Source organism: Sorex fumeus, unplaced genomic scaffold (genome assembly GCF_029834395.1).
Source record: "Sorex fumeus unplaced genomic scaffold, SorFum_2.1 ptg000098l, whole genome shotgun sequence".
In the NCBI taxonomy this organism is placed as follows: domain Eukaryota; kingdom Metazoa; phylum Chordata; class Mammalia; order Eulipotyphla; family Soricidae; genus Sorex; species Sorex fumeus.
In genome coordinates, this window is record NW_026606155.1 from 60,414,991 (window position 1) to 60,429,185 (window position 14,195).

Below are 14,195 nucleotides of genomic sequence, written 5' to 3' on the forward strand. Positions count from 1 at the left end.
TCATGCTCAGGGCTTACTCCTGGTTTTGTGCTGAGGGATCCCTCCTGGCAGGGCTCATGGGGCCAGATGGGCTGCTGGGATTGAATCTTAGTGAACCATTTTCAAGGCAGGTGCCTGACCCTCTGTTCTATCTCTCCAGCTGCTCTTTTTTTCCCTGCTGCCCCCCCTCTTGTTTTGTTTTTGAGCCACACCAGGACTGTTCAGGGCTTGTTCCTGGCTCTAAGCTTAAGGAGCACTCCTGATGGAGTCAGGATCAAACCCTGGTCAGCCATGTGCAAGACAGGACTTACTCCTGGCTCTAAAGCTCAGGTGATCACTCCATATGGGGTGGCAGGCATCAAATCCTGGTTAGCCATGTGCAAGACAAACACTTTACCCACTGTACTCTGTCCCCTGATTTTGAACTCTTAGGTAGAAAGATTTATTTAAGGGTTGGAAGGCTTGGGGGCTGGAGCGATAGCACAGTTGGTAGGGAGTTTGCCTTGCACGTGGCTGACCCAGGTTCAATTCCCAGCATCCCATATGGTCCCCTGAGCACTGCCAGGAGTAATTCCTGAGTGTATGAGCCAGGAGTAACTCCTGGCATCACCGGGTGTGACCCAAAAAGCTAAAAAAAAAAAAGGGTTGGAAGGCTTGGGGTCAGAGAGATAGATAGTACAGGAGTTAAGGCACTTGCTTTGCATGCAGCCAACCCCTGGTACTGCGTATGGTCCCTGAACACAGGATTAACTCCAGAACACCACTGTTATGTCCCCAACACACAAAAAGAAATGTGCTTTGTTATGTTCCCTTTTTAATATAAAGAACTTCGAGAAATTTTCACTTCTAGACCTACTCACATTTTCTAATCTTGGGGGCAGAATATTTCAGCTTCTTTTCTATTCAGGATATTTTTCACTTTTGGTCTTTAATGGTAAAACTACTAGAGAAATGAAATAATCTTTGGGTTTTTGTTTTGTTTTGTTTTGTTTTGAGGTCACAACCAGCATTTCTTAGGGCTTATTCTGGTCTCTGGCTTGGCGATCACTGCTGACAGACTCGGTACATATGGGGTACCTGGGATAGAACCCAGGTCCACCATGTACAAGGCCCTGCCCTCTGTACTATCATTCCAGCCTGAGAAATGAAACAGTTGTTGAAATTAGTGATTTTGTGCTGGGGATATAGCCCAATGATAAAGTACACGCAGAAATCTTGAGTTTGATCCTCAGCGCAACAAAAATATGTTTTGTTGTAGATCCCACCAGCACCACCACGACCTGATTTTGATGCTTCAAGGGAAAAACTTCAAAAACTTGGAGAAGGAGAAGGGTCCATGACAAAAGAAGAATTCACAAAAATGAAACAGGAACTGGAAGCGTATGTGTTTTGTTGTTGTTGTTACTGTTGTTGTTGCTTTTTGTTAATTCTTGCTTGTTTTAATTTCTTTTTTTTTCTTTTTTTTCTTTTTTTGGTGCTCTCTGATATCCCATCCTTTTAATCATTTTCACCATAGTAACTCTTTTGGAAGATGCAGTTTTAAACCACACAATCAGTATTAATGATCATGATCAGAGTCCACAAGAAAATTATAGAACAATTATCTACATTGTAAAAGTCTTTAAGTTGACGTTTTAAATAGACTCTTAAAGTTAAATAGTGGAGCATCCAAAAGCTTATTTAAAACATAGAAGGAAAAAAAATAGTAGAAAACTAACGATTTGACTAGGGTGAGGAGGGCACACCTGGAGTGCTCAGAGAACCTTGGAATATTGGGAGTTAAGTCCAGGGTTCCTGCATGCAAAGCATCTGCTGTACTTCTTTCCTTAGAGCTGTCTCCCAAGCCCAGAAAATGAAGGTTTTTAGTTTGATTCCCCCTTCCCCCCACCCCCCGGCCGTCACTGGTGGTATTCATAAGTTACTCCTGGCTCAGTCCCAGAACTTGGTGGTTGCTTCTCAGAGTGCTCAGAAGACCATGTAGTGCTGAGGGTTGAACCCAGGCTTTTAGCATGCAAAACATAGACTCCGGCCCATTGAACTCTCTCTCAAGCCCCTGGAAAACAGAATTTTTAAAGCAGAATATAAATTATTTTGTTTAGTATTTCCAGGGCCATGGTCATTTCCAACCTCATTTTTTTGTTGTTGTTTTTTAAGGTTTTTGGGTCATGACACCTGTGGTGTCCGGGTTTACTCCTGGTGGGCTCAAAGAACCAGATGTCATTCTGGGACTTGAATCCAGATTGGCTGTGTATAAGGCAAATGCCCTACCCACTGTCCTAAGTTCCACCCCGCCAGTTCTCTTTTTTGATTCATGTTTGCATATAAACATCAACTAAGCTGCCCTTTGCATCTATTCTATTTTCTGTTTTGTTAAATGAGAGGGTGTGATTACCTTTCTTTTTCTGCCTGTTACTTTTGGCATGAGAGAAAGGAATTGGAATAAAATAAAGACGGAAGTTTTAAAATGTGTTTCAGTGTTGGAGATATGGTAGACTGGGTGGGGCTCTTGTCTTGCATGTAACCAACCCATGTTCAATCCCCAGCATCCCATATAGTTCCTTGAGCACCACCAAGAGTGATTCCTGAGTGCAGAACCAGAAGTAACCATGGAACATCAGTAGGTGTGGCCAAAGAAAAAATTCCGCCCCTCTCGGAGAGCCCGGCAAGCTACCGAGAGCATTCGATATGCCAGACACAGTAACAACAAAGTCTCCAATGGAGACGTTACTGGGCCCGCTCGAGCAAATCGACGATCAACGGGAGGGGCTTTTAGAAAATCAAATTAAAAATGTTTTTATGGAGCCAGGGATATTGCTCACACTTCACCTTGTATATGTAAGGCCCTGGGACCACCAACAAGTAAACTAAATAAAAATAAAAGTAATAGAGCTGAGAGTACAGGGATTAAAGCTTTTGCCTTGAGTCGCTCTGACCCCAGTTTAAATCCCTGATGCTGCATGTGGTCCCCTAAGTACTGTCAGGAGTAGCCCTAAAGCACCACTTGGTTAGATCCAAAAATGAGTCAGTCGATAATCAGTACATAAGACTAGATTCCAGGGAGATAGCTCAGAGAGCTGGAGCACGTGATTTGCCCACTGGAAGCCCACGTTCAGTACTCAGCACTGCATGCTCCCCTGAGCATAGCCAGGAATAGCCCCTGAGTGTCACCTGTCACCATATGTGGCTCTAAATCCCCTGTGATAAAACTAAAATGTTACCAGAGAGTTAGTACAGTGGGTAAGGTGCCTGTCTTGCATGTTGCTGACTTAGGTTTGATCCATGGCACCGCATTTTGAACACCACAGGGAGTAAGCCCTGGTCAGAGCCAGGAGTAATCCCTGAGCCAACACCAGGTGTGGCCCCAAAAACAAAAAGATAGAACAAAAAAGGTTTTTATTACAGTTATTTAGTATAGTTTCACATACACATATATATGTATTAAAGCCTTGAAAAAATAGATTCCTATTATAATTTCAACTTGTTGAAAATAATTTTATATTATATATTGTTTCTCTGTGTTTTGAGAGTTAACAAGAGAAATAATTCCCTTGTATTAGCATCACCTCCATCACTCTTTTTCTCGTTATTTGTGCATTTTTCTTGTCTTCCACTTAGTTTTACTTTTCAAACATACATTCACAACTGCTACTGGATTCCTCTTCAGAATACTAAATTTAGGGACCAGGGCTCAGAGGTATGCAGCGTTCCTCGCATGTGTGAAGCTCTGGATTTTATACTGATACTACGAAAAATACAGAATGCTAAATTTTCTTGGTAAATAATGAGCAAAGTAGGTCTTTCTTGTCCAAATGTAAGGTGACAGATATCTTAGGAATTCTGTCAGTGGTGGGTGCAAACTATAATCTGATAGCAGAGAGATGTAATTTTTTTTACATTTTTTGAGACTAAAAGCTGGAAATTAGTAGAGCACATTAATATAGAAGAATCTATGGTTTTCCAGTGGCCCTGATCATGATTCTTTTGTGGTCTGGTTAGGGGTTGGATAACAGAGAACCTTGGGTTTATTCTACTGCTACCTCCATCCTCTGCATCCTTCTTTTTTGTCTTCACTGAATGACTACCCTCACAGAGATCAAACTTCTCCCAACATTGGTCCTGCTGGTTTGCTGGTATGTAAAACTTATCCTCCTTGCACGTAGTTGAAGCAAGAATATTGGGCCGTTTCCTTGAGTGTTTTTTTTTTTTTGCCCCCAAACTGACATATATTACTGTTGATCGCTGTGAATCACTAGTGATATTAAGCGTTTTAAACTCAGTTCTCTCAGTTTGCCTAATGTATTGGCAAAAATTAGCCTGTGCTATACTTCTTGTGTGTTTGGATCATTAGTTAAAAATTATTATTGTAAAAAAAAAATTAAAAAAGGGGCTGGAGCAATAGAACAGCGGGTAGGGCGTTTGCCTTGCACGCGACCGACCTGGGTTCGATTCCCAGGGTCCCATATGATCCCCTGAGCAACGCCAGGCGTAATTCCTGAGTGCAGAGCCAGGAGTAACCCCTGAGCATCGCCGGGTGTGACCCAAAAAGAAAAAAAAAAAAATTAAAAAAGGTTATTACTGTTATATTTTTGTACAAAGGTGTTTAAGAGCATTAGTTATCGGTAATTGAATCATTAAGATAGTACCACATAATTAAATATACTTTGCCTGGAACTGAAGATACACACTCCTATATCTGTCACCTTTAAAATCAACTTGCTTAGGAAGAAAAGTTCATAAAACCTAAAAATATTAACACTTACATATAATAAATATTAACCAGCATGGAGTCTTTTCAGAGCTGGGTTTTGTATATTTTATTAACAGTTCAACTAAAATTTTTGTTTACATGAATTATCTTTGTATCCAATTTATTCATTCGCAATAATCCAAAGAATATTTGCTAAAATATTATTGAATATGATTTTCTAGTTGATGCAGTAATTTACCTTTGGTTTTGTATATTATTTCTAGTGAATATTTGGCAATATTCAAGAAGACTGTTGCAATGCATGAAGTATTCCTATGTCGTGTGGCAGCACATCCTATTTTGAGAAAAGATTTAAATTTCCACGTCTTCTTGGAATATAATCAAGATGTGAGTATTGAATTAAATAAAGCAATCAGTTTATTTTAGTGAATTACTAAGGTGATCAAGGTTTATTTAGAGTCAGTAGAAAAGGCATTGTTAGTTTTCAATACAATTTGAAATGATACTTTTTCCTTTTACACAGCAGTATTTCAGAGGCAATTGAATAGATTAATTGCAGTAATGATGATATATCATCTTACTACATGGGTTGTTGATTTTCATTCTGCATTATGAACTTCTTGAGAAATGGGATTATTAAATTATTAAAATGGTTCTTTTGGAGCAGGGTTGTTGGGCCACACCCAGCAGTGCTGGGGCTGCTTCTGGCCCAGTGACCAAGGGTCACTCTAGCAGTGCTAAAGGAGCCTTGCTGTGCTGGGTATTGACTCTGGAACTGCTGTGCTCAATCCATGTCCTGAGCTATCTTCTTGGTTCCTAATTCATATTTCTCATGTACACATTGGGAGTGTTCTGAAGTCTCATGGAGATTCCAGAAGATTCTCTTGTTTTCGGGCCACACGTGGCAATGCTCAGGGGTTACTCCTTGCTCTGTGCTCAGGAATTACTGCTGGCAGTGCTTGGAGAACCATATGGGATGCCAGGTATCAAGCCTGGGTTGGTCACATCCAAGGCAAATGCCCTACCCCTTGTACTATCATTCTGCCCTCAGGAAGATTTTTTTTTTTTTTAAAAACCAGGAAGATTCTTGAGCAACACATTCTCTATTACTAAGACCAGGGAAATAACTCGAAAGGTTGAAGTGCATGCTTTGCATCAGAGAGTAAAGGTGATAAGACACTTGTCTTGCATGCACCAGACCTCGGTTTGATCCCCAGCACCACGTATGGTCCCCTGAGTATATAGAACCAAGAAGAATCCCATAAATGATGGGGGCTGGAGTAATCAATCCAGGTTCAGTCTCCCCTTCACAACGCCCATTCAAATTCCAGATTAATTTTGAGTATGCCTTAACTCTTAATTTATTTACCTGACCTTCAGTGCTGATCCCTCCCTGCTTAAAATTATTAATAGTGCAAGGGGACGTGGGGGAGGGTTGAAGTGGTTAAACTTAAAAATTTCTTCGTTCATATTGCTACATGATGCTGCATAGTGGCTAGCGGGTAGGCCTTGCACACAGTCAATTTGGGTTTGATCTCTTGCATCCCATATGGTTCCCTGAGCTTCACCAGGTGTGATCCCTGAATCCGAGCCAAGAGTAAGCCCTGAGTACTGTCAGGTGTAGCCCCAATTTTTGTTTTGGGGCATAATATTTCTTAGTGAGTGATTGATATATATTTTGGGATCTGTATTCAAATGATGAGATAGACTCATTTTTTTTTTTTTTGCCTTTTTGGGTCACACCTAGCAATGCATAGGGGTTACTCCTGGCTTTGCACTCAGGAATTAGTCCTGGCGGTGCTCAGGGAACCAAATGGGATGCTGGGAATCGAACCCGGGTCGGAAGTGAACCCAGGTCGGCAGCATGCAAGGCAAACACCCTACCCGCTGTACTATCGCTCCAGCTTCTAAACTTATAATTTTAGCTAAAAACAGTTGTAGAATAGTTTTTACTTGCTTACAAGTCAACATCAGCATCAATTTTGTGTATAAAACTTTTCCATCTGATTTAGTCTAAGCAGTTATGACAGTTAAATGTCCTGTTTCAGTATACTGAGAAAAAAAATTTTAAGTGTGAAATAACTCATGGTCACAGAAATACTTCATCATAAGCATGAATATATTTATAAGCATAGACTTACATGACACATGCATGTATTTATAGCTAACAGTTGTAAAAAATGTTGACTATATCAGGCATGAGGGATATAAACTCTAGTAGTATTCTGTGCTTATTCTGCTTAAATAATAAGGACTTCTAGAACAGTGAGAATGCATGAGGACATGTTTTAGACATTTCCAAGAGAGGCTTGGAATTGTAGGGAACGTGGGAGTCTTAACAGACTGACTGAAGGGGCTTGAATGAAAGAAACTAGAAAACTTTGGAGATTAAATGCAAAGTGTTTCATACTCATCTAATGTGAGCTTAGTCGGATCTCCTTGTAAGAATATGATGTAGGGCCAGAGATGTGGCTCAGCAGTAGAGCACTTGCCTTGAATGTATGTGGCTCAGCATTTTACTCCTGGTATTGCATGGTTCTTCCAAGCACTGAGCCAGGAGTAGCCCCCCAGCACAGCCAGTTGTGACCCAGAAACCAGTAAAAAGGAATATGATGTAACAGGGCCAACTGCTGATTCAAAGAACCAAAAAGCCTTTGAGGGTGACCCACCCCCGAAAAAATAGTATAAGATCTAAGGTTTAGAGAGGCAGTTAGAGGTTTGTAGGTCTTATGTAAAGGTGACGTTGAAGCCAAAGAAGGGCATTATATGAGTTATGTATCTTTGGGGCACCCTGATGCTGCAAGTGGTAAAGTTAGAAGAACTGCTTTCTGTTTTGCCTTTAAAGGGCCATTCAGGGTCGGGATCGGGGTAGTGTGGAAATAATGCCTCACCTGAGACTGGTGCTGTTTGAGATTCACAGCAAACAGCAAGCTAAGTGCATGTGACCTCCAGTCATGGCAGATAACAACAAAAGGGAATAGAAATGTTTTGGGGGTTTGTTTTGTTTTGGGGCTACACCCTGTGGTGCTCAGGGGCTATTCCTGGCTCTGCACTCAGGAATCACTCTTGGTAGTGCTCAAGAGACTATGGGGTGCAGGAGATCCAACCCGGGGCAGCCGTGTGCAAGACAAGCACCCTACCCACTGTACTATCTCTCTCGCCCTAGTAAACAACTTTTTACAAATTAAAATTAAAAAAATAACGGGGCTGGAGCAATAGCACAGCGGGTAGGGTGTTTGACTTGGACGCGGCCGACCCGGGTTCAATTCCCAGCATCCCATATTGGTTCCCCAAGCGCTGCCAGGAGTAGCTCCTGAGTGCATGAGCCAAGAGTAACCCCTGTGTATCACCGGGTGTGACCCAAAAAACAAAACCAAAAAAAATAATTAAAATTGATAACCAGTGACTGAAGAGATAGTGGGTAGGGTGCTTACCTTGCACATGGCTGACCTGGGTTCAATCTCTGGTGTCCCCTGTGGTCTCCTTAGCTCTGCCAATAATGATTCCTGAGTACAGAGCCAGGATTAACCCCAAGCATCACTGGGTATGACCCAACAAATAAATAATACAAAGAAAGTAAAAGAACCATGCATACCATTCAGTCATCTTTTGTATTGCTTATTAGTTGCTGACACTCAACACAGGATAAGAAGTGACCCTTAGATGAGCTCAGAGTAAAGAATTTGCAGAGGATCATGTGATTGTACTCCAATAAATTTTATGTTTAAGGACTGGAGAGAGAGTGTGACAGGCTTAGCACATCTTTTATAGAATGCCTGGGATGTATCCTTGATATTTTATGGTCCCTCAGCACTGCCAGGAATAAGCCTCTCTGCTCTTCTTCACCACCAAGTGTTCCCTTTGGGAAAAAAACTTTCACACTTTAAGGAACTTCTCATTTAAATTTTTCAGTTGCTTTATAAAGTCCTGGTGGTTTCACATCTACTTGCTTGCACATTTAATTGTGGTACTGTGGATTACCACAACAGACCTCGCAGTTGTACTCAGCAGCAGTGTGGGTACTGAACCATATCCCTGGGCCCCAGACCCTAATGCCCTAAAGTTTGAAAATCACTGATAAATATGATACAGTTAACAAGCTTAAGTTTAAAATTGGAATCTTGGGGGCTGGAGCGATAGCACAGCGGGTAGGGCATTTGCCTTGCATGCGGCCAACCTGGGTTCGATTCCCAGTATACCATATGGTCCTCCAAGCACCATCAGGAGTAATTCCTGAGTACAGAGCCAGGAGTAACCCCTGAGCATCGCCAGGTGTGACCCAAAAAGCAAAAATAAAATAAAATAAAATTAGAATCTTGGCAGGGATATAACTCAGTGGTAGAGTATTTGCCTAGCATGTTTAAGGTTGTAGGTTTGATGCATTACCCTCCTCATCCCACCCCGTTAGAAGACAAAAAAACTGCGTGTGGGGCTGAAGAGATAATACGGGCTTAAGGCACTAGCTTTGCACATACCAATCCAAGTTAGATCCCTGATACTGCCTGTTGTTCTGTGTGTGTGTGTGTGTGTGTGTGTGTGTGTGTGTGTGTGTGTGCGTGCGTGTGTAATCACTTAAATGAAAAATGAAATTTGAGATTGCCATTTTATTTTCAGAGAAAAAGACAATTCTTCCCAATAAATTTTTGTAAAAGTTGTCTTAAATTTGCCTTTCAGTTGAGTGTACGAGGGAAAAATAAAAAAGAAAAGCTTGAAGATTTCTTTAAAAACATGGTTAAATCAGCAGATGGGGTAATCGTTTCAGGAGTAAAGGTAAGATTTTGTTAATTATTAAAGAGAGGCATTGATTTGAGATTTTACTAATTTTTTTTTAATTTAGGCACTGTGATTTACAAAGCTGTTTCTAATAGAGTTTCAGGCATATAATGTTCCCCCTCCAGTCCCAGTGTCAGTGCCCCTCAATCAATGTCCCCAGCTTCCTTCCCACCTCCCAGCCCACCTTCTCAAAGACACAGTGACGTTTTACTTCTTTGAAGAGAAGGAGGGATTGAGATTTCAGCGGTGCAGAAAATTATATTGTAGTAAAAGAAAAGTATAGTCGAAGTGACATCTGTACCTGTTTGTTCATTGCAGCACTCTACAATAGCCAGAATCAGGAAAAAACCTGAGTGCCTGAGAACAGATGACTGGTTAAAGAAACTTTGGTACATTAACACAATGGAGTACTATGTAGCTGTTAGAAAAGATGAAGTCATGAAATTTACATACAAGTGGTACTACATGGAAAGTATCATGTTAAGCAAAATGAGTCAGAAAGATTGGGATAGACACAGAAAGATTGCATTCATCTGGGGAACATAAAGTAACATAATGGGAGACTAACACCCAGGAATGACCAAGAATAGCATCAGGAATTTTGCTCCATGACTTGGAGGCCAGCCACACATGCTAGGGAAAAAGGAAGCTCAGATAGAGAAGGGAGCACCAAATAAAGGGTGTTGGGAGGATCCTCCCAGGATGGGAGAAGCATGCTGAAAGTAGACTATAGACCAAAGATGATTGCCACTCAGTGCCTCTCTTGCAAACCACAGAGCCCAAAAGGAGAGAGAGACAACAGAAGGGAATGACCTGCCACAGAGGCAGGGGGGGGATGGGGGGATGGGAGGTGGGAGGGATGCTGGGACCCATGGTGGTAGAGGATGGGCGCTGGTGGAGGGATGGGTACTTGATCATTGTATAACTGAAACCCAAGCACAAAAATTTGTAAGTCTATAACTGTACCTCGTGGTGTTTCACTAATTTAAAAAAAAAGAAAGAAAGAAAAAAGAAAAGTTTGGAAAGTAGAATCTTCAGGGCTGGAAAACTTTGGTCCCCTGATTTAGGTTCCACTCTTTGGGAAGCCCCATCTTCAAGAGGTCTGCAGGGAGTTTTCCTGCCCCTCTGAACCCCACACCTTCAAGACTGAATTATGTTCCAGGTATCAAGAATCCCATAATTCCCTACCTCAATTCCAAGCCTCTTTCAAAGTCCTTTGTGGACTTCTTCCATAAGTTTATTCTCTGGAACGGGATTTCTTCTTTTTTTGGTTTGGTTTGGTCTTGTTTTGGGGCCACATCCAGTGGTGCTCAGGGATTATTTCTGGTTCTTGCTGAGGGGTCACTCCTGGTTAGTTTGGGGGACCAACCATATCGGGTGCCAGGGATTAAATTTGGGTCAGCACTGTGCAAGGCAAAAACCCTACACATAGAGCAGGGTTTCTTAAACTTTTTCTACTTGCAACCCCTTTTTTGTCTGAAAAATTTATATGTGACTCTGAGTATATAGGTATATAAAATAAGTAACCCACTCAAACATTTGCTGATAAAAAATTATAAAAGAATTGGGGCCAGAGAGATAGCACAGCAGGTAAGGCTCTTGTTTTGTATGTGGCCAACCAGAGTCCAACCTCAGGTATCCCATATGGTCCCCCAAGCACTGCCAGGAGTAACCCCTGAGCATTGCCGGGTGTGACTCCAAAACAAAAACAAAAAATGAATTTTAAAAAATTTTTTTAAAAAGTATTATTTTGATTTGTTTTTGTTTCTGGGCTTCACTTGGCAGTGTTTTGGGTACTATGTGGTGCTGGGGGTGGAACCCAGGCCTATTGCATGCAAAGCATTCACCCAGCCCTTCACACTATCTCTCTGGCTCCAAGAAATTTATTTTAGGGGCCAGAGAGATAGTATAGCAGACAGGGACATTGCCTTGGATGAGCTGACATGGGTTCTATCTCTAGAACCCACTATAGTCCCCTGAGCTCTCCAAGGAGTGATCCTTGAGCACAGAACCAGGGGTAAGCCCTGAGCACCACTGGGTGTAGCATAAAACCTAAAAAAAAAAAAAAAAAAAAGATAAGCAGGTTTATTTTAAAAGGACCTCATTCATTTTTGTAACACTGTTCGGGGTCACAGCCCACAGTTTGTAAGAAGGAACCCTCTAAAGTGTTTCACTTGGGCTGGAGCAATAGCACAGCAGGTCGGGCGTTTGCCTTGCACGCAGCCGACCTAGGTTCGATTCCCAGCATCCCATATGGTCCCCCGAGCACCGCCAAGAATAATTCCTGAGTGCATGAACCAGGTGTAACTCCTGTGCGTCGCAGGGTGTGACCCAAAAAAAGCAAATAAATAAATAAAAATAAAGTGTTTCACTTAAGTGGGCAATTCCATCCCTTAAGATACTGGAACAATCCTAGGGAGGTCATAGATTTGGATGCTATTGTTGGGCATTTCCTATATGCTTAAAGAAGATAGATTTCCATTGGGGTGCTGAAGTGTTTTATTTTCCTTTCTGAAGGCTTTTATAGGGGCCAGGGAGATGGCTCAGTGGGTTGTAGTGCCTGCTTTGCATGCAGGATACCTGGGTTTGATTCCCAGAACTGCATGGCCTATGAGGACTTCCAAGAGCAACCAGGAATAACCTCTGAGCACTGCTGGGTATGTGGCCCAAAATCCACAGTTGGGGAGGCAGAAGGCCAAAGAAGTTTGGTAACCTCTGCTCTAGAGTGTTAACTGTCCCATCCTGGTATGTGCACTCACTCCCTGGTGTCAAGGTGTGATCATGGCACAGCTGGGTGGAGGAGAACCATAAGGAGATCTGTGCGTGGAGTGAAATGTCCAGCCACAAGCACGTGAGGTGCCTCATAGGGTGTAGGGCAAAGAAAGAAGAGGGCTACCTCCTTTGGTATGCAAGTCCTTAATCTTCCAGGTATTAGACATCAGAGTGAGAGTTAGAACTCAGTGAGATACTCATTTTCAGGCTATACGACCCCAAAAGTCACTGAGTTTTGGTTTTTATTTTATTTGTTAGTTTTACTTTTTGGGTCACACCAGCAATGCTCAGGGGATACTCCTGGCTCTGCACTCAGGAATGATTCCTGGTGGTGCTCTGGAGACCATATGGATGCTGGGAATTGAACCTGGGTCAGTTGTGTGCAAGATCAGTACCCTCCCCACTGTACTAATGCTCCAGTCCCCCAAAAGTCACTTTTTAACTTAAGCACTTTCAGAATTTTTTTTTTGGGGGGGGGTCACACCTGGCGATGCACAGGGGTTACTCCTGGCTCTGAACTTAGGAATTATCCCTGGCGGTGCTCAGGGGACCATATGGCATGCTGGGAATCGAACCCGGGTTGGCCACGTGCAAGGCAAACGCCCTACCCACTGTGCTATCGCTCCAGCCCCCAACATTTTCAGAATTTTTTAAGTATTGTTGATATACCGTACCTCTCAGGATTGTTGGAAAGGCTGAATAAGGTAATATGGATCAAAATTTTTGCAAAGTTAAGATACCTAAATAATGCCTATTTTTTTCTTAATGATGTCTTTAAAAAGTAAAAGAATAGATTTACTTGGACTCTTACCATTAAGGGGGAAAAATCTTTATCAAGCAAATCCTCAGGGGGAAAATGCTGCTTTATCCTTTTTTTTTTTTTTTTTTGGTTTTGGTTTTGGTCACGCCTGATGGTGCTCAGGAATCGTTTGTTCCTAGTGGTGCCTGGAGGACTATATGGGATTCTAGGGATGGCACCAGGTCAGTGGCATGCAAGACAAGTGCCCTGCTCACTATATTATCTCTCTGGCCCATTTTTTAAATTATTATTATTATCTTTTTTACGGGCTGGAGCAATAGCACAGTGGTAGGGCATTTGCCTTGCACGCAGCCAACATGGCCGACCCGAGTTCGATTCCTCCGCCCCTCTCGGAGAGCCCGGCAAGCTACCGAGAGTATCTCGCCCGCACGGCAGAGCCTGGCAAGCTCCCCGTGACGTATTCGATATGCCAGACACAGTAACAACAAGTCTCACGATGGAGACGTTACTGGGCCCACTCGAGCAAATCGATGAACAGCGGGAGGACCCTGACTGTGATCTTTTTTTATAAATTGTAAAAGTTTATTTGCACATTTTTCAGTTGGAACCAGGCAGGACCATACCAGGTGTCGTGAGAAGGGTCCTCCTCTGAGAGAGTGAGGGCAGGTGTGGGGGAAGTCAAGAAGTGTCGTCGGCATGCGCACCTGTGACAAGGCGGGGGTAGGTCGGGTGCTGGAGGTGCAGAGCTCCTGCATGATGTGGGCACTAAAGTCCTGCCAGACTCATTAGTGCTGTCATCTCTGTGCACCTGACACTCACTTGCTCTGCAGGCCATGGGGGCTGGCCCTACTCCCTGAGAGATTGGGGAGCCATGATTCTGAGACAGAGACAGGTCTGCTCTCTAGGAAAAGAAGTTAGCAGCAGTCCCACAGGGTTTAAGCTTTTCACTGCAGGAAAGAATTTGAGAGGATGAACCGTGAAATAAATCACCTTATTGAATGTTAGCCTAAATCGTTTTATTTAAAGTTTTTTCAAGTCCCTGCTTACCTAATAGGGACTACTTTCATGGAAGGGGTTTTGTTGTTTTTTTGCTTTTTGAGGTTTTTTTTGGGGGGGAGTGGGTGTTTTTTTTTTTTTTTTTTTGGTTTGGGTTTTTTGTTTTTTGTGTTTAGGCCACACATGGCAGTGCTCAGGGTTTACTCC

At 42.5% G+C, this 14,195-nt stretch overlaps 1 protein-coding gene across 2 annotated transcripts in view; it reads left to right on the forward strand.

The window, feature by feature from the left end:
• The window catches only part of SNX6 (sorting nexin 6), a 58,458-nt gene that overhangs the window by 18,939 nt on the left and 25,324 nt on the right, over nt 1–14,195 (forward strand). For both annotated transcript variants that reach the window (XM_056133136.1, XM_056133135.1), the window contains 3 exons: nt 1,238–1,359; nt 4,951–5,074; nt 9,362–9,457. In XM_056133136.1, coding sequence (XP_055989111.1) covers nt 1,238–1,359; nt 4,951–5,074; nt 9,362–9,457 — 342 coding nt within the window. The remainder of the gene's footprint in view (nt 1–1,237; nt 1,360–4,950; nt 5,075–9,361; nt 9,458–14,195) is intronic.